Genomic DNA, 21,114 nt, shown 5'->3' on the forward strand with positions numbered 1-21,114 from the left:
AGTGGGGACTAGAAATTAATACAGAAAAAACAAAATACCTGCCAATAGGTACCGAACTATCGAACATCACATTAGAAAATAATGAAATCATCATGCCCTGCGACCATTACACATATCTAGGAATCGTTTTTGACACAACCGGGAAAGATGATGAAGAAATAAAGAGAAGAATAACACAATCCAGAAAAACAATAGGTTGTCTAAACAGCATACTGTGGAATCATGAAATAGGAAAAAGAAGAAAACACAATATCTACGAATCTCTTATTAAAAGCAGTCTATTGTACGGAGCAGAAACTTGGCGGATAACCGAAAACAACAGAAGAAAGCTGGAGGCAGTAGAAATGGACGCTTTTAGAAGATCAGTAGGAGTGTCACGCAGAGAGAGAATACGTAATGATGAGATAAGACAGCGAATGGGGGTTGACGGCTCTCTAACAACAGACATAGAAAGAAAACAGCTGATATGGTACGGACACGTCCAGAGGATGGATAACTCAAGACTCCCTAAAATAATTATGCAATGGGTACCACCAAACCGCAGAAAGAGAGAAAGACCCAAGAAATCTTGGAGAGAGGGAGTAACGAAGGCGATGAGCGCAAGAGATCTTAGAGAGGGCCAATGGGATGATAGAGTGTCATGGAAATTAGGCATCGGACAACGTCGCAAGACGTTTTAAAACCGATTGATATATATTTAAGCGAAAAACAATGTTTATTTGTCAAATAAACACTTCTTTCTATTTTGTGACAGCAGTCAAATGTATTTTGAAATAAATTAATTATATACATTCTTTTTTGTCTCAATTAATTTAATTCAAAAAATGTTTTGGACACCCTGTATAAATAATTATGTTAACGTTTATATTACTAAATAGATAATTAAAATAACCTTTCAAATGAGCTATCACACAACCCCTACTCTCATCTAAAAAAAATCATCGATTACGTCATCACGCCCAGATGGATGACGTCATTAGTATGATAAATATGCCAAAAAGTTATAATTTAAAAATAAAAATCGACCTGTCCCAGGACTTCTCTCAAAATTCGCCCTTTTTCGAGATAATGAATTTATTACAACTCAAACGTCCTCACTGTATAAGCAAGTGTTGTGACACTATATTGCAAAGTTGAATAGGGAAAAATGCAACGTCTATAGACGTTGTGTCACATTACATCAATGTAAATTAGACGTCTATAGATGTTCTGTCCGTCAAAGTGTTAATAATAAAAAAGTTTTCCATAATATGGTTCCAACTTAGTGGAACTTATTGCATGTGTATATGTCACAATTTAAAGCATATTTTATCTTGTTTCAAAATGGTCCTACAATTTATTACAATACACCATTTTCAAGCAAAGAAAATAAGCTTTCCTTTTTATTGCAAAATGTAAATACCTTAATGTATTTACTATAAAAACTATAAAAAAGTTAAAATGAGAAATTTAAAAATAATCGTAAAATATATAAAAAATGATTAAAAGTATAAAATTTTGAAAAACCATCTTGCTTAAAAATAGTCACACAGTCTTCTACAATAGACGATGTTAAAGGTAATTTACTTTTCATTTTCCGAAATGTACCATAGCATATACCTAAACCTGCGCAGAAAAAAGTTACAGAACAATGTTTGCGAAATAACAAGGAAAACGGCCCAAAATCGCTATGAGTGGCGAAAGTACTTCGAAAAATCGTATTAAAGATATTCTTCTTTAGGCGCGATTCGACTGAGGGTAAAATTGTACATAAATCTGCGCGCCTGCGTACACAGACAGTTTGTAGTTCGTTGCTAATCTTTCAAGATAGGTATGTATGTATCTGTAACCGTGCAAATAAGTCATTAAAAGAATATATTAGTGTTTTTAGTAAATGTATTATTTATTATAATTCTTGTGTTTTTGGATTTGTGTTTCTCTGTAGTAAAATAATAAAATATTATGTAGGCATAACATTTTTACACTATTTTTGTCGCCGTGTTGTGTAATTATATCCGAAACTTACATGTCAATTACAAGGACCTCGCTGGAGTAGTTGGTAGGGCGTTAGCTCCGAGATTGGAAGGACGCAGGTTCGAATCCTGAGCGATTCATATTTTTTTTATTTTTGGTTCTTTAAATAAAAATGTTTTGAAAGTGGTAGATAAGAAAGTTAGTTTAATTTTTAAATAAAATACAAATAACCTGTTAAGTATATTTACTTCGTTTAAATTACCTATATAATAGAAGAATATCTTCTTACGTGCGTACAAAGTACACACACATTCTTTTTTTTCTGTGAAGCAATGTTTTTACCTATATCCTCGTGGAAAAAAGTTATGGAGCAAAAAAAAAACTGCTTTATTTCGTGAGTTTTTTTTTAATATATTTTTGTAAACAATTTTATTTTTGACTTTAAAAGGTGATATTTCGATAGTAAATTCATCCTGTAACAATTTTTCTGTAGTACTGTTTATACTAAATGTTCATAAAACTCACCCTAATTCACCCTGTGCCTAGGAACTAATTCACCCTTTTCTCAAAAAAGCACCCCTTTAAATGGTAGCACTCCACGGTTTTTTTTTTATATTTAGAGGTACATTGACCATATTTATGAAACAATAAAACCCCGTTATCCGTTTAGTTCCTTTCTAAAATACATAATCAATAGCCTATTTATTCATGATTAATTAATTGAAATATTTACCTTTTTCCATCCGTCTATGGTTTTTTGACCATATCCCAAACTGTTTAATGCCGTGGAAACAGTTTTCCACAGAGCTATTCCCTTAGTTCGTCGGTCGCTTCCAATAAATTTGTTTGTAATTAATTGGGGATTCTCCTCGCAAAACGAAAGTAAGATTTCCCAATGCTCCGTTCGGACCCTCATTTTTATCCAAAAAGCTATCCAAAGTTTATGGAAGAGAATAGGATAATATAGGACAATAATAATTAACGGAGCTGAAGACAATAAAAATAAAATAAAGCAAAACTGGTGCAACGAGAGACGATTAACTGTCAATAGTACGTTCTTTAACGGTAAAATATGGCATAATCTCTAAATTTTTCAAGAACTAATAATAATTTTTTAGAGAAATAAACAAGTGATATTGTGCCGATGTATGTCCTGGGGGTGCGTTTCACCCCTTCTCGAGGGTGAAATAATATACATGCAAAATAATGGAAAATGGAAATGGAAAGTCCGGAAATGAATAAACTAACTAATTTTAAGCAACTTTTATTCTAGAGTTTTTTCATTAAATCAATACTTTCTGAGTTATTTGCGAGTGAATAGGGTTTATTTTTCAACAAAATTAAGGTTTTTAGACGGTTTTTCGCAAATATCTCAAAAAGTAAGTATTTTATCGAAAAAAAAAACAATTTTTGGCAAAAATATACCCTGTAAAAAAATGAAAAAAGTGGTGTATATGTTAGGTCTCTAAACCTAGCAGAGGCAGAGTTATAGCTAATTAAAAATAGGTTCATAATCGTTAAATTCTAAATCGAATATATTAACGTGACTTAACCAAAAAATTAAGCACTTTTTGGGGAAAACTCATAAATTTTTTAAAGTGTTTAAAAAAAGCTTTATTTTTGTTTTATAAAAAAAATTCTAGCATCAAAAGTAAACAAAAATAAGGTTGGTCCCTTTTCTTTGGTAAAAAAATCGGGAAAATGATCCCTTAATTAGCCTCTGAAATGAACTTAATCGTTACCACTTCACAAAGTCCTTGTTTTTGAGAGGGCTGTAATTGAACGAATCACTAATCACGAGTGTATTCACATTTTGAACAGCCATATCTTAACCAATTTTTTTCTTACAGAAAAACAAAAAATGAAAAATATTTAGAAAAGCAAATCCAACTTTTTACTGTATGAGATTTTTGGTATTTCGAATAATGTTAAAGATATTTTGAAAAATTTGTTTGAAAATTAAAAATTTTACTTTAAAACCATTTTTTTTACAAAAATAAGCACTTTGAATCGATGAAATCAATCTCATTTAAGTTGCTAATTAGAGGATGATTTTCCTGACTTTTTGTTAAAAATTGTCCCTTTTGTTTTGGCAAAAATCAGGAAAATCATCCTCTAATAATTAGCAACGAGATTAGCAATGAGATTAATAGTTACCGCTTCACAATAGTAGCTTTACTTATGTTGTGTTTATATGATCTGCAAATTTCATCGATTCAATCAAAGTGCTTATTTTTGGAAAAAATTGGTTTTAAAGTAAAATTTTTAATTTTCAAAATGCTTTTTTTCAAAATAACTTTAACCCGCGAGTAGTCGCGCCGTTAGATATAATTCTCACATTTTATCCTTTTTCGCGATAACTTGATGAAAAATTTTGCAATTTTGAAAAAATTTCGTAAGTGCCTCGAGGAAGGGTGTAGTAATGCGTAGGATTTTTTCTCTTCTTCTTCTTTTTGTGGAATTTATGGCTTTGGGGAGAGCCAATTAGCTTTAATAATTGTTAGAAATAATATTTCTAACATAACAAGTAAATAAAAATACTATAAAATAAAAATTTGTTGTAAATTCGTATTTAAATTCGTATTTTGAGATAGAATCTAACACGCGACTATTCACGTTACAAAAGTGAGCGCAACTACTCCCGGGTTAACATTATTCGAAATACCAAAAATCTCATACACTAAAAAAAGAATTTGCTTTTCTGAATATTTTTCATTTGTTTGTTCATATATAGTATGGAGCGTAATTTGCTTACATTTTATGCTAGAAACTTTGTTTATGACAACAGAAATAAAGCTTTTTTAAACACCTTTTAAAAAAGTTTTAATGAGTTTTCCCCAAAAAGGCCTTCATTTTTTGGATATTTCACATTGAAATATTGTATTTGGAATTTGGGGAATATGAATCCATTTTTCATTAGCTATAACTCTGCTTCTAGTAAGTCAAGAGGCATCATGCGTACACCATTTTTTCACTTTTTTAAAGGCTATATTTTTGCTAAGAATGATGTTTTCGACAAAATGCTTACTTTTTGGGTTATTTGCGAAAAACCGTCTAAAAACGTGGTTATTTTGTTGAAAATGAATATATTCACTCGCAAATAACTCGAAAAGTATTGACTTACTCTATAGAACAAAAGTTACTTAAAACTTATCCATTACCGGACTTATTTTTGATGTATACTTTTTCACCCCCGAGAAGGGGTGAAACCCACCCCAGCGCAAAAGCACACATCGGCACAATAGCACTTTTTTCTTTGACTTATTAGCTATACGTGTGCCAAATTTCATGTCGATCCAAGTAGACCAGGGCGGATCTGTTTTGAGGTAGATGTGAGCAGGGCCGTAAGTACGACGTTGGGGCCCCCGGGGCAAACGTGATCTGGGGGCCCCCTATCGGGAGGTCTGGGGAATTTACCGCCCAGCGGAAGGGCGGGTTCGGAAAAATGTTTGATATTCAATCCCTTGAAAGTGCATTTTCCCTCCATGTGAAAACCACACTCTCTTCCTTCTTTTTTCTCAGCATGTCCTACAATAACTATAAAATTAGCAGTGCTAATGACTACATCTTCATCTGTACCTGACTTGCGGTCGGATCATCAACGAATGCATTCGCTCGCTACAATATAAATGGTCTTACTTTGTACCGAACCAAAGAATACTCCATCCAACGTTGGATGGAGTATTCTTTGACCGAACGAACAAGCAAGCGAACACCTACGAGCTCGTTCCTTCGTTCATGTTCGCTTTGATTTAAATACACCTTAAGATGCCTTAAGCAACTGCAGTGTGAGCCAAACACACTCAGTGAAACTGGTCAGTATATTGGTGGGATTGATCCTAATGTGCTCATTCGATCTTACCTATAACTTTCTTTTCAAAATGTAGTACCATGTGGTTCTTTCACATACCAAGATGTGGTCTGGGGCAAATTAGTTAAGACAAAGTAGCTGGGCCTGGGGCCCCTATTCCGGTTGAATTTTAGTTTTTTTTTAGCCAAAATAACTAACTCCCTCAGCAAGGGCGGATCCAGGACCGATTTTCGGGAGGGGCCATGAACTTTTTTTTGGAGAGGGGTACCGGAGGGTCTTGGAATAATTTTTAAAAAAATTTGGGTTTCAATGGTGAGTTTTAAGGCACTTTTCACAAACTTTTGAGTGCCATAAAGACATTCAAAACTTATGGTTTTTAAAGTATTATTAAAGTCAGTAAAGATTCCGACATATTTCTTCGGATCCAAGTGCAGTTCTTTCAACAAGTTTAATACTATTTTTCCCAATGCTTCTCCTGTCAGGCCTTGTTTTTTCCCACTTTCTGATTTTCAGTAATTACTTTTATGTTCTCATAAGCGTCAATGACCTTAACAAAGTCTTTACGAATGTTATTATTGTGTATATATGTATCTTAAATTTAGAGAAACCTGTTCCACGTGGGATACGTCGGTCATTTCGCCAAATATGATAGAGTAATAATTTGGACTTTGAACCTGATTCATTATTTGTGCAATTATGTCTTCATCACAACATGTTATCAATTAATTTTGACTGGTGCTACTAATGTATGTTGCTCGGGAAGATGCTGTGGATAGGTGTTGTTTAAGAGTCTTATCTCCTGATGCGATTTTAAACCTTAACAATTCCCCTCATTATTAGGTCCAGCATCTTCGTCCAGAAGCAGAAGGCTATCATCACGATGGACTCTTAGAGGGTATTTTGTCGACTTAATAACATTATAGGTTCTACTATTAGTCGTAGTCTTTCTCTATTTTATTGTACCTATTTAGACCTCTGAGAGTCTATCTGGTTAATGACTGACTTTTGCGGGTTGAGATAACTTTGTAGAAAATCCAGCCCAACCTGAATGCACTCCTTATGGTATGATGTTTTTTCATGGGTTTGTATGGCTTTGTCTTTGACCATGACTTTGACGAAATATGTTAAATGTTTCGTGACAAGACTTTGGGCTATCATCCCTTTATTGTGACCATATTTTTCGTTAGAAAAATAAAACGCAATACTTGATAAACAATCCCTTTTGACTGTGCGAAAGTACCAACCAACTCCTCTGTTCTAAGTTCTGGTGACCCAAGTAATGCTTCATTTCTTTTCTATTCTTTGTGTGTACACAATACGGAAATTGATAAGATTTTGATGGCTTCCAAGGTCGTTCTAAAAATTGGCACTTTGTAAAATTATTAACATTTTGACTTGCAAAACATCCTATGTCATTCTTCAAGAATTTTGTTCATGCTTTTGTTCGATTCTAGTCTAGACAACAAATTTACCTCCTGTTTTGTACAAATACATGTGTTTGAAACTAAAAAGATTTGAACTGCAAATAATTAAATTTATATTTTTTTAAAATCTCGCAGGGGGCCACCTCTTTCATCCCTCCCTGGATCCGTCCTTGTCCCCCAGTAACAATTACGAAAGTTCTCGGGGGCCCCAGCTTAGTCCGGGCCCTCTCTTCGTCTCTTCCAATGGTAGTTAAGATTTTATTACGCCGAAATTACTAATTTCTTAAGTAATAATTTAAATTTTTATGTTAAGGTCTCGGGGGCCCCAGGTTAGCTCAGGCCTCAGGGGCTCCTGTTCTGTTCCAATTGTATTTTAGTCAAAAAGACTAATTTCCCAGTGAAAAATTAAAACTGTAAACTGTATGTTGCAGTCTTTTATAATGTCTTTTTAAAATTGTGTCATTTGAAAATATTTCGTTGGGATCGGCTTTTAAAACACATATTTTTATTTTCCTCGTTAAAATCTATTCACGGTCAGCCAAACGGGGCCCCCTTGATCGGGGCCCCGGGGCACCGCCCCGGTTGCCCCAATGGTAGTTACGGCCCTATGTGAGAGGTGGCATCCGGATTTTTGCAGATAAAATTGGGTGACAACTTCAGTAATTATTTTAATTGACTTATACTCCTTCTCAAAAAATATGCCCGGAACATTAATAAAAAAATTAAAATATTTAAAAATTTCGGAAAACATCGACTTTTTTCTACTTTTGTTGCTTATAACTATAAAACGATTAATTTTGGAACAAAGTCGTAGCGAAATAAAATAAAGGTTATTGAATTATGAATGATATACGACTGGTTTAAAATGTCTTAAATTATTACCCTTTCTGCAAAATAGCAATAAATACAAAATAAGGGGGCAAAATAAGCCTGTTTTTATTCAATGTTTTTCAACCATATTTGAAGCTAAGTTTTTTACATATCAAGAGGCGCTCTATCTGTCTTATACACTTTACAGAATTAAAATCGGATTATTTAAGCGACCTCAGCACTGTTTTAAAGTTATAAAAAAATTTTTGGCTTATAATCAAGTATAGTGAGGACATTTGAGTGGAATAAATTCATTTTCTCGAGAATGGCAACTCTGGAGATAAATCCTGAAATAGGTCGATTTTTATATTTAAATTATAATTTTTTGGCATCTATATCATACAAGTGACGTCTTTCATCTGGGTGTGATGACGTAATCGATGATTTTTTAAAATAAGAGTAGGGGTCGTGTGCTAGCTTATTCGAAAGGTTATTCAATTCTCTATTCATTAATATAGACATTAACATAATTAGTTATACAGGGTGCCCAAATTATTATTTTTAACTAATTGAGACAAAAAGAAGAAAGTATATGTATAATAATTTATTTAATTTGAAATACATTTTAATGTCCTAAGACAGAAAAAAATGTTTATTTGATAAATAACTGAAAAGTGAATTTATTTCAACTTAAACGTCCTCACTGTATATTTGTTTATGAGCCAAAACATTGTTTGTAACTTTAAAACAGTGGTCGCGTAAATAATCCAATTTTAGTTCTGTAAAGTGTGTTAGATAGGTAGAGCGCCTCTTTATATGCAAAAAAATTAGCAAATTTCTAAATAGTCTACTTTTTGTTCAGAAAGTTTATAAAACATTTTAACTTTTTTAAGAAAATTTAGATTGCATAATCATTATGAAAAATTTTTAAGTCGATTTTAATAAAATTTGATGGACGATTTAAGTAGCTATGTTGTAAGAATTTTCTACGCGAATTACGAAGGTTCTAAGTCCAACCAAAGTGGTTGAAAAACATTGAATAAAAACAGGCTTATTTTGCCCCCCGATTTTGTATTTATTGCTATTTTGCAGAAAGGTTAATAATTTAAAACATTTTTAACCAGACGTATATGATACAAAATTAAATTATCTTTATTTAATTTCACCACGACTTTTTTCCAAAATGAATCGTTTTAAAGTTATAAGCAAAGAAAGTAGAAAAAAACCGATGTTTTCGAAATTTTTACATATTTTAAATTTTTTGTTAATGTTCCGGGCATATTTGAGAAGGAGCATAAGTAAATTATTATTGAAGCTGTCACCTAATAACTTTATCTACAAAAATCCGAATGCCACCTCGCACATCCAAAAATAGACCTTTTTCACAGATTCGCCCTGGACTGGGATTCCGAGACGTGAAGAAATCTATCATTCGACTCGTTTCTATACGACTGGCATTCCGTGCATCAAAAAAGCGTTCGCCAGAAAGCGAGGTGTCGAGACATATCGCTTTCTAGCATAATAGTCCATGTAATTAGACCGCTCCCGTCTAAAAAAAATTCTGATTCGGTTTCTTTGCGGATTCCTATTCAAAAACGTTCCCTTTAAACAAATCTGAAGGGTACCGGGCGGCCTTTTTGGGCAGAAATTGTTTAAACACTTTTTTAAAACAAATACAAAAGATCACCTTTTTGACCCAAAAAATATTTTCTTGGGTTTTTTGGTCATTCTAAACAAGAAAGGTATCTTGTGATTTTTCTCAAAAATTGATAGTTCTCGAGTTATAGGCGAGTTAAAATCTGAAAAATGCGAAAATAAGCATTTTCAAGGCTTAAAAACTCATATTGAGATTAGTAATTTTTTAGGTTGCCAAGTACTTAAATTGTAGTTTAAACATTCATTTTCAAGATACTAAAGAGTGATCGGGTCTAACCTCAATTTAGACCGTCGTTTTTTAATTGTTAAACATGCGTGTCTATCCGATTTTTTGCCGGTGCGGCGCTCTCTGTTTCAGAAATCTCCTATTTTCCTCCGATAAATATTATTTTCAGATTCTTTGGGACATTCTAAATAAAATAGGTTGCTTGTCATTTTTCTCAAAAGTTAATGGTTCTAAAGTTATAAGCGATTTAAAATCAGAAAATTTGTATTTTTGCATTTGTCGGATTTTAAATCGCTTATAACTTTAAAACTATTAACTTTTGCGAGAAATGACAAGAAACCTATTTTATTTATAATGTCCCAAAGAATCTGAAAAAAATATTTTTCGGAGGATAATAGAAGATTGTTGAAATAGAGCGCGCCACACCAGCAAAAAAATCGTATAGACACGCATATTTAACAATTAAAAAACGACGGTCTAAATTAAGGTTAGACCCGATCACTCTTCAGAATCTTGAAAATGAACCTCAAAAATATGAGTTTTTAGGCCTTGAAAATGCTTAATTTCGCATTTTTCAAATTTTAAATCGCCCATATCTCGAAAACTGGCAATTTTTGAGAAAAATTACAAGATACCTTTCTTGCTTAGAATGACCCAAAAAATCTAAAAAAATATTTTTGGGGTCAAAAAAGGTGATCTTTTGTATGTGTTTAAAAAAATTGTTTAAACAATTTCTGCCCAACAATTCCGTCCGGCACCCTTCAGATTTGTTTAAAGGGAACATTTTTGAATAGGAATCCACAAAGAAACCGAATCAGAAATTTTTTCAGACGGGAGCGGTCTCACTACATGGACTATAATCGCCACCTGACAAAGAAAGAAGGTAATTTGTGTCTACTGCAAGGAACAACTCAACGTTGCCACATTCAGTAGATTTCTAATATTGGGATAGATTTTTGATATTTTATTTTAAATTCAGTAGGCAATATTTTTTAGTAGATTTTTGGTATACATATATCAACATTTTGTTATGACTAAAATGAAATTATCTTTTTAATAGTATTTACCATATTTTTCAAATTAATTTTCAGACTTTTGTTACAATTTATTAATATCATTACCGAAAATAAGATTTAGGACGTAGTACATAGATAATGAATCCAGAGAAATGAAATTGGAATCTGGGTATACATACAAAACTTGTTTGTTTCAAGCAGCAGTACAAGTAGTATTTCGGATAATATTTAAGAGTTCTGGCATTCGGTGAGGCTACTATGGCCGTATGACACTATGCATTTTCTTGTATCATTTCTTATATCGTCTCTGATATTAGAAAGTTATATATTTTCTTGTATCGTTTCTTGTACGTACATTTGTGCCCTGTATGAATGACACTGTGCAAGTTCTTGTATCGAAAATTTTTTGCTCAATTAGAAATCCAATGAAATCAATTAATTTGTGGTCATCTGATTGAATACAACCAATAAAACCAACATTATACTGAAAAGAGATCCCATGGGCTGTTTTCACTCAATCATGTAGCTATGGATACCTACATTTCGTTTCATTTCGATTTTGACATTTCAAATATTCAATATTTCAAAATGTGACGATTTGGTTGTAATACTGATGAGAATATTAATGAAATTATCGAATCAAATATACCAAATAATACTGTTTACAGTAAAAAATTTGTATGTTAATTGCACATTTAAATAAATTGTTTCTGCTCTGTATTTTTTTTTCATAACCAGCAAAAAATTTTCTATCCGAATAACCCTCGAACATTGATAAATGCTCAAAAATTTTTTAACAACTTTCTCAAGCTTGTTGCTTACAGGCAACAGACCTCCGCCTACGGCGTCGGTCTGTTTCCAAGCAACAAGCTTTCGAAATCTGTTATAAAATTTTTTCGAACAATTATCAATGTCCTTGGGTTATTACTACTGAAAATTGTATGTAATTCGGCACGTGATTCGTCGAAATTTTGTTTGCTACCCTGTGTCACGTTACATTGGTATGGTAGTACTGCGTCTACAGCTGATTTTATAAAATTGACTGTTTGAGGTTGATTATTTGTGTTTTTATTTTGTTTTGATGTTTGTGCTAAAATATTTGCATTAGAATTATCTTCAGTTTGATCCAAATTAGGAACTATTGTATTTTCCTCTATTAAAAAATAATGCAACACAATGAAAGCCAAAGTTATAGTTTGAAGTTTACTAGGAGCTAAATATATGGTTATTAGTAGAACAGTAGTCCATAATATATTAAATATCAATAAAAGATTTTTAAATAATACCTACAAAAACACAAATAAATTCATCAAGACATAAATCATATGATCCCATTTTCAGCCGCCATTATTTCATTTAGATGTTTTACCAGCAGGTTTTACGTTTTTGCCATTTGCGCAGAAATTGGCGCAGTTCTTGTACAAGAATCTATGTCTCGACTCAAATTCTTGTATCGTTTCCGATATCGTTTCTTGTATCTGTGTATGACACTTGACATATCAGATATCAGAAACGATATTAGAAGTGATACAAGAAAATGCATAGTGTCATACGGCCTTTAAGAGCTAACGACGGAAAACTAGAATATCTACAATGTAACTTTGCAAAAAATGCTGGGTTTACCCGTTGCTAATGTAAAATTCGAAATAATTTTTTCCGTTTTTAACCATATTAAAACTGATGATCGCAATAATCTTTTGAGTAAAATAGTTATTTATGAAACAGTTCGTGAAGTATGCTTTTTTGCGAACGCACGCGATGTGCGAAGAGCACGAGCGACAACGGAGCGAGTGCTATACCCCACATAACAATTTCATGTTCGTAGTATATTCATAGAACATACTTTTCAGAAAAAGTATATGCTGAGAATATGCGTAATTACCATTGGGAATGTGCAGAGCAGATGCTGAGTATATACTACATTACAGTATTTAAACGTTCTATGTATATTATTAGAATGTACTACCGCACTTCTTTTCAGTATATACCAAGAATATCCGTTTTAGAACATTCTAAGGAGGTGCTGTAAACCTTCTATTTATATACTTAAAATGTACTACCGCACATCTTTTTAGTATATAGGAAGAATGCACTTTTTAGTATATGGGAAGAATATTCCAAGGAAGTGCTATATATTGCTCAGAAGTATGTTTTCAGCATCACCGAATCTCATCCTAGGTTCTACTTTCTACTAAATTTATATATTATATATGAGAATGTAGTTTGTACATTCTACAATATTACTTAAAAAGTAAATATGAAATATGTAAATTTTTGTTAGTTATATAAATATTATATATGTAAGTAGGTATATATATTTAGGTATATACACTCGCGATCATAAAAAGCGGGTCACTCGATGAATTATTCACGTTAGATATCTCAAATTTTCTAAACCTGTTGTCCGATTTGAGTGATTTTTTTAGTATGTTATAGCCTTATTCTTTAACAATATCGCCATAATAATATTGTTGCTAGACAGGTAAATTGTCATTGTATACCAGGTGTAACAATCATACTGTGTTTATTCCTCAAAGTTCGAAACACCCCGTGGAATGTTTTAGCACAGGTAAAATATTGAAATTAAAACTCAATTGTAGCCTTAGGCTTTCTTAACATTTTCTTTTTTGATTTATTTGTTTATGTTGGATAATAAAAAAGTTAGCCACCTTAACAACTAACCATGTTCTTCATCAATACAGGGTGTTTCTAAATAAGTGCAACCAACTTTAAGGGGCAATTCTGCATGAAAAAATAATGACCATTTGTTTTATAAACGTATGACCGCAAATTCTTCGGTTTCGAGATATGGGATGTTGAATTTTTTCTTACAAACTGACGATTTATTTATTGCTCTAAAACCGGCTGAGATATGCAAATGAAATTTGGTAGATGGTAAGAGTTAGTTATGGCGCATTTTTTGACATACAATTAAGAATTTTATATTCACCATTGGCGTGCATACGGGATGTATCTAAAATGTTTATACCCGTATGCACGCCAATGGTGAATATAGAATTATTAGTTGTATGTCAAAAAATCCACAATAACCGCCTCTTAAGACTTACCAAATTTCATTGGCATATCTCTATTGGTTTTAGAGCAATAAATAAATCGTCAGTTTGTAAGAAAAATTTCAACATCCCGTATCTCGGAAACTAAGCATTTGCGGACATATGTTTATAAAGCAAACTGTCATTATTTTTTCATACAGAATTATCCCTTAAAGTTTGTCGTACTTATTTAGAAACATCCTGTATTGATGAAGAACATGGCTAGTTATTAACGTTCTTAACTTTTTTATTATCCAACGTAAACGAATAAATCAAAAAAGAAAATGTTGAGAGCCTAAGGCTACAATTGAGTTTTAATTTGAATATTTGATCTATGCTAAAACATTCCACAGTTCGTTCAGAACTTTTAGGAATAAACACAGTATGATTTTTACACCCGGTATACAATGACAATTTACCTGTCTAGCAACAATATTATTATAGCGATATTGCTAAAGAATAAGGCTATAACATACTAAAAAAATCACTCAAATTGGACAACAGGTTTAGAAAATTCGAGACATCTAACTTGAATAACTCATCGAGTGACCCGCTTTTTATGATCGCGAGTGTATTATATTTAGTTTATTTGCATATAAAAATAAAAATGCTGAATATACCTATAGTACCCAAATATATATTATGTAAAATATGTATGTAAATAACTAAAATTTATATGTTGTTTATATGTATGTACCTATATACATACTTACTATTTAAGTAATATTGAAGTACCAAAATGAATTTTTTATTTGTAAGTTGACCGCAAACAAAATAAATAGGTTAATTATGCATGTTCCTATTCCTTGTAGAAATACTCGGTCTTCCTCATAACACAGCACAGACCAAAATACACATCCCGCATAGACAGTGATAGTGTTGAGTGTAGATACAAATACAAATGCCAAATGCCTTGCCTAACTGTTTTTCATATTTTGTATTTTGCCTTTGTTCCCAACCCCTTACCCCTTATGCAGGTATGAAGCGGTCGTTTCCTCTTTGTTTGTGGGTTTTGGCTCAGCTTATCTGAATGTCAATTCCATGTAAAAATAAAATTCTAAGAATACTCATGATAAACTTATTAAACCAAAATAGTAAATGCATTTCAATGATGAAAGCGAAACGAGAATTTCTCCTTTTTCGTTAATACAATTAATTTTTAAACATTTTTACCATACAATTAAAACAATTTTAAATAATGAATTCGGTAGTTCAATAGTACTGCCTACATACATATATTTTTAAATTTTATTAATTATTCATAACGAAGTTGATAATCTGTTAGCCTATATATATAGGCTAACATTATTTTTCCTATCCATACACATATTCCTTTTAAGATATTTTAAAAGTACTTATAAGTATGTGTCAAGTATATACTTTTATGTAATATTCGATAAAGGTATATTCTAAGAATAAACTTTTTTGACTATTCCGAGATACTACTTACACGAATGTACTCAGTATATTCGGTACGAGGATATTCCTTAAAGTATATGCAAAGAACATGAAATTTAGAATGTTTTTTATGGTACATGCTACGCTTGTACTACGCATATACTAAAAAGAATATACTCCGACGAATGTTGGTAGTATATGCTTTGAACATGATGCGAACATCATTGTTATGTGGGACATCGCGTAAGTTAGCAAAAATACTTCACGCACAGTTTCATACATAATTTTATCTACGATAAACAAATAAAAAAAAAACTGTAACTCTTCGTCACTGGAATTCATTTCTATTCTACAATTTTTAGAACTTTGATATTTAAAAATTATAACTTCTTTCAAACCACAAAACTGTCAAAACCTTTGTTGTAATTTATTGCTCACAATGTCATCACCATGACAATGCGAAAGTTAAGGATATTTGATTATACAGTGAGGACGTTTGAGTTGGAATAAATGCATTATCTCGAGAAGGGACAAATTTGGAGACAAATCCTGAGACAGGTCGATTTTTATTTTTAAATTATGACTTTTTGGCATATCGTCGTTGCCAAGTCAAAAGCTGCTAAGTGGGACTTTTTCACAAAAGGAGATATCTGTACCATTTAACAGATTTTTACGTTGGTCACCGTCCTATAAATACATTTATATGGTAATTCATATAATTGCTGGATATCCAAGTTTGAAAAATATGTTATGTGAGCGGGTAACGCAAAATATGCTATGTGGAGTCCTCATCCGCGTAGAAGAAAAATATTTACATAACGCGCGCCCGTCAGACACTGCTATGTGGATGTCTTCATGCACATAGCAGAAATAATTAACGACCTTGAATTGAACGTTTAGGTTTTATCTGTCTCCTGTAAAATTCTATAAAACCCACATAGCAGCTTTTGACTTGGCAACGACGATATATCATACTAGTGACGTCATCCATCTGGGGGTGATGACGTAATCGATGATTTTTTTTAAATGAGAGTGTGACAGCTCATTGGAAAGATTATTTAATTTTCTATTCAGTAATATAAACGTTAACATAATTATTTATACAGGGTGTCCAAAAAAATTTTTTTAATCAAATTAATTGAGACAAAAAGAAGATTGTATGTAATTCATTTATTTCAAAATACATTTGAGTGCTGTCGGAAAACAGAAAGAAATATTTATTTGACAAATAAACATTGCTTTTCGCTTAAATTCAATGTTAAAACTGGCACCCACCTGTCTCTTAGCAATTTGAACATTGAATTTAAGCGAAAAGCAATGTTTATTTGAGAAATAAACATTATTACCTGTTTTTTTGACAGCAGTAAAATGTATTCTAAATTAAATAAATTGCTTACATTCTTCTTTTTGTGTAAATTAATTTAATAAAAAAATATTTTTGTACACCCTGTATAAATAAGTATGTTAATGTTTATATTACCGAATAGAGAATCAAATATCCCTTCGAATGAGCTATCACGCAACCCCTACTCTCATTTAAAAAAATCATGGATTACGTAATCACGCCCAGATGGATCACGTCACTAGTATAATATATATGCCAAAAAGTCATAATTTAAAAATGCAAATCGACCTGTCTCAGGATTTCTCTCCAAATTTGCCCCTTCTCGAGATAATAAATTTATTCCAACTCAAACGTCGTCACTGTATGAAAGTATGTCAAAAAACAGTGCGAAAAAGTAAATCCCATTTAAAATACATTGTTAAGTTCACGCACACTTTAAGTTCACAAACTAAAAATTTATACATATGACATAGAGTAAGATAAATGTATTTTCAAGATTATTTGCCAAAGAAGGTATGAATGAGGTTGGGAATTGTACCAAATTTGATCCAGACATGCAGATATTATAATCAATGGATATAATGGACAAAATATTATATCAAAATATTAAATATGAAACTGATAAAAATTAAATACAAATACCTAAGTCATTTTGTTACCCAGTTGAAATTTAAAAAAAGTTTGGTTTTTTTACAAACATTCACATTATAATAATTTCTAGTTAAGTTAGCTGTTGGTTTTATTATACAAGGTCTCCCAAAAGTAGTGGAACGGTCGAATATTTCGCGAACTAAACATCGGATCGAAAAACTGAAAAATACGTGTTCAATCATTTTCAAAAATCTATCCAATGACACCAAACACCAATCCCCTCTACACCCCCTGGAGGTGGGGTGGGGGGTAACTTTAAAATCTCAAATGGAAATCCCCAGTTTTTCTTGCAGATTTTAATTTGATACGTGAAAGTAAGCAACTTTTATTCAAGACATTTTTTCTAACTATGGATAGATGGCGCTATAATTGGGAAAAACGATTTATCCTGATACCATAGGTAAATTATAGAAACGGTCTAATATCTCACGAAATACACCTACAAATAAGAAACTAAGAATCAGATTTTTAATCTTTTTCGAAACCCCTTCGACCAAACGTGACCCACCACCCCACCCCCTGGAGGTGGGGTGAGAGGTAACTTTAAAATCTTAATTAACTCCCACTTTTTATTACAGATTCGGATCTGTCATGAAAAATTAAGCAACATTTATATGAAACATTTTTTTGAATTGTTAATAGATGGCGCTTTAATTGGAAAAATACGATTTATTAGCGCCATCCATCAGAAATTTTAAAAAATGTTTCGAATAAATGTTCCTTAATTTTTTATGACAAATCCGAATCTGCGATAAAAAGTGGGGGTTGCTATTTAAGATTTTAAAGTTACCCCCCACCCCACCTCCAGGGGGTGGGTTGGAGTGTCACGTTTGGTGTTATTCGATAGGTTTTCGAAAAAGATTAAAAATCTGTATTTGGTTTCTTATTTTGAAGTGTATTTCGTGAGATATTAGACCGTTTCTATAATTTTACCTATGGTATCAGGATAAATCGTTTTTTCCAATTATAGCGCCATCTATCCACAGTTCGAAAAATTGTCTTGAATAAAAGTTGCCTACTTTTACGTAACGAATAAAAATCTGCAAGAAAAACTGGGAGTTTCCATTTAAGATTTTAAAGTTACCCCCACCCCACCTCCAGGGGGTGTAGTGGGGATTGGTGTTTGGTGTCATTGGATAGATTTTTGAAAATGATTGAAAACGTATTTTTCAGTTTTTCGATCCGATGTTTAGTTCGCGAAATATTTGACGGTTCCGCTACTTTTGGGACACCCTATATAAAAAAACCTTTTATTATATACAAATAAGTTTGTAGGTTAATAAAATTTTAATAGGTATTTTAGTGTTTGGTTTAGTAGATTTTAGCTAAACATGCAATAGGTTTATATATTTCCTACATAACAAGTGGCAACGCTGTAACAGCTGTTTTGACTGTGTTGAACATCAAATACTAAAAATGACACCAGATTTTCCTAAATGTTTTTCGTTTGCCGAAACTTCCCGAAACGTTGTCGATACGTGCACAGAAGCACAAATGCCAACAAAAGCTACTATCGCCTTCGTGAATAGATATCTACAATCTACAGTAGACAGCTACGTGTAGATATCTACAGTGCACAGAATCCAACCACAGATCTAAAGCCGTCGTTTAAAATTTACAGGCAAAAATCGTGAAAGAACGTACTTATTACTACAACCCAAACAATTAAAAACCATAGACAAATACAATACAAACAAAGAAAATACATACACAACAAACACGATATTTGAATATAACCAATAGGTTAATGTTTTTACATTCAATAATAGAGATCAAACAATACCCAACACTGTACGGAACCAAAACGATATACACGATACACGCGGACTGCCAATATACACGCTACTATCCTATCGTCTTTATCGATAGAAACGACAATGGAATTCTACGTGGCGTGGCACTGTCTCTCAGCGATTCCAGCGCCATCTATCACGATTCGAAAGACTTGCTTACCTTTTCACGCAGAATCGTAATCTAACTGCAATGAACCACGTGGTCTTCTATATAAGCATTCACAGATGTCCTCCTCGCTAGCCCCAGGGGAGGGAGTAAGAGTTTGTATTTAGTGCCATACGGCCATACGATATTTTTAAAAAAATATTAAAAACGTGTTTTTTGGGTTTTATTAGGAAATGGATTACTCGAAATATTAGATTGTGTCTATAATTTTCCTAGTGTATCACCGTGTATCATGATCAATAGTTTTTCATCTTATGTCGCCATCTACCAACAATGAGAAAACATATTATAAAAGTTACCAATTCTTTATGAGGAATCCAAATCGGTAATAAAATATGAAGATTTCTATTTAAGATTTCAAAATTACCCTGAAGGATCTTGTTTGGTGTCATTACCTTAATTTTCTAAAAATATTAGAAAAATATTTGAAATTGTCTATAATTTACCTAGGGTATCATGATCAATCGTTTTTATATTCTAATGGCGCCATCTATCAACAACGAGAAAAAATATAAAAGTTACCTAATCTTTAGGAGGAATCCAAATCTGTAATAAAATATGGAGATTACTATTTAAGATTTCAAAATTACCCTGAAATATCGTGTTAGGTGTCATTAACTATATTTTGAAAAATATTAGAAAAATATTTGAAATACTAGACGGTGTCTTATTTACCTAGTATCAGGATCAATCGTTTTTGATATTGTGGCGCCATCTATCAACGATGAGCAAAAATCTTATAAAAGTTACCTATTCTTTAGGAGGAATACAAATCTGTAATAAAATATGAAGATTCCTATTTAAAATTTCAAAATTTCCCTGAAGGATCTTGTTTGGTGCCATTACCTTGATTTTTGAAAAATATAAGACAAATATTTGAGATATTAGACGGTGTCTATAATTTACCTAGGGTATCATGATCAATCGTTTTATATTCTAATGGCGCCATCTATCAACAACGAGCAAAAATATTATAAAAGTTACCTATTCTTTATGAGGAATCCAAATCTGTAATAAAATATGGAGACTATCATTTAAGATTTCAAAATTACCCTGAAGGATCGTGTTTGTTGTCATTACCTATATTTTTGAAAAATATTAGAAAAATATTTGAGATGTTAGAGGGTGTCTATAATTATTTATTACCTATAGACCAGTAAGGATCTGCGGAAAAACGTCTATTTTTGGATGTGAGAGGTGGCATTCGGATTTTTGCAGATAAAGTTGGGTGACACCTTCAGTAATAGGTAATAATTGAGACTTATGCTATGCTCCTTCTCAAATATGCCCGGAACATTAATAAAAAAATTAAAATATTTAAAAATTTCGAAAAACATCGATTTTTTTCTGCTTTCTTTGCTCATAACTTTAAAACGATTCGTTTTGGAACAAAGTCGTAGAAAAATAAAATAAAGATAATTGAATTTTGCATGATATACGACTGGTCAAAAATGTCTTAAGGTATTACCTTTTCTGCAATATAGCAATAAATACAAAATAAGGGGGCAAAGTAAGTCTGTTTTTATTCAATATTTTTTAACCACTTTGGTGGCACTTATAACCTTAGTAATTCGCTTAGGAAATTCTTTGTAACATACTTAAATCGTGTACTAAATTTCATTAAAATCGACCTAATAGATAGTACATAATAAATTTGCAATCTAAATGTTTTTAAAAAAGTTCAAATTGTTTAAAATCTTTCTAAACAAAAAGTAGACCATTTAGAAGTTGGCTAATTTTTTTACATATAAAAAGGTGCTCTACCTATCTAATACACTTTACAGAATTAAAATCGGATTATTTAAGGGGCCT

General features: G+C 32.0%; 1 protein-coding gene across 2 annotated transcripts in view; it reads right to left on the reverse strand.

Moving 5' to 3' along the window:
- The window catches only part of LOC114344754 (uncharacterized), a 56,433-nt gene extending 37,243 nt beyond the window's left edge, over window positions 1-19,190 (reverse strand). The window contains exons 1-2 of one of the 2 annotated variants that reach the window (XM_028295578.2): window positions 19,054-19,190; window positions 2,687-2,940 (exon numbers count right to left, since the gene is read on the reverse strand). In XM_028295578.2, the coding sequence (XP_028151379.1) occupies window positions 2,687-2,869 (183 nt within the window). In that variant the 5' untranslated portion in view covers window positions 2,870-2,940; window positions 19,054-19,190. The remainder of the gene's footprint in view (window positions 1-2,686; window positions 2,941-19,053) is intronic. The other variant, XM_028295579.2, reaches the window with a different exon arrangement.
- Window positions 19,191-21,114: the final 1,924 nt, after the last annotated feature.

Source organism: Diabrotica virgifera, chromosome 2 (assembly GCF_917563875.1).
Source record: "Diabrotica virgifera virgifera chromosome 2, PGI_DIABVI_V3a".
NCBI lineage: Eukaryota > Metazoa > Arthropoda > Insecta > Coleoptera > Chrysomelidae > Diabrotica > Diabrotica virgifera.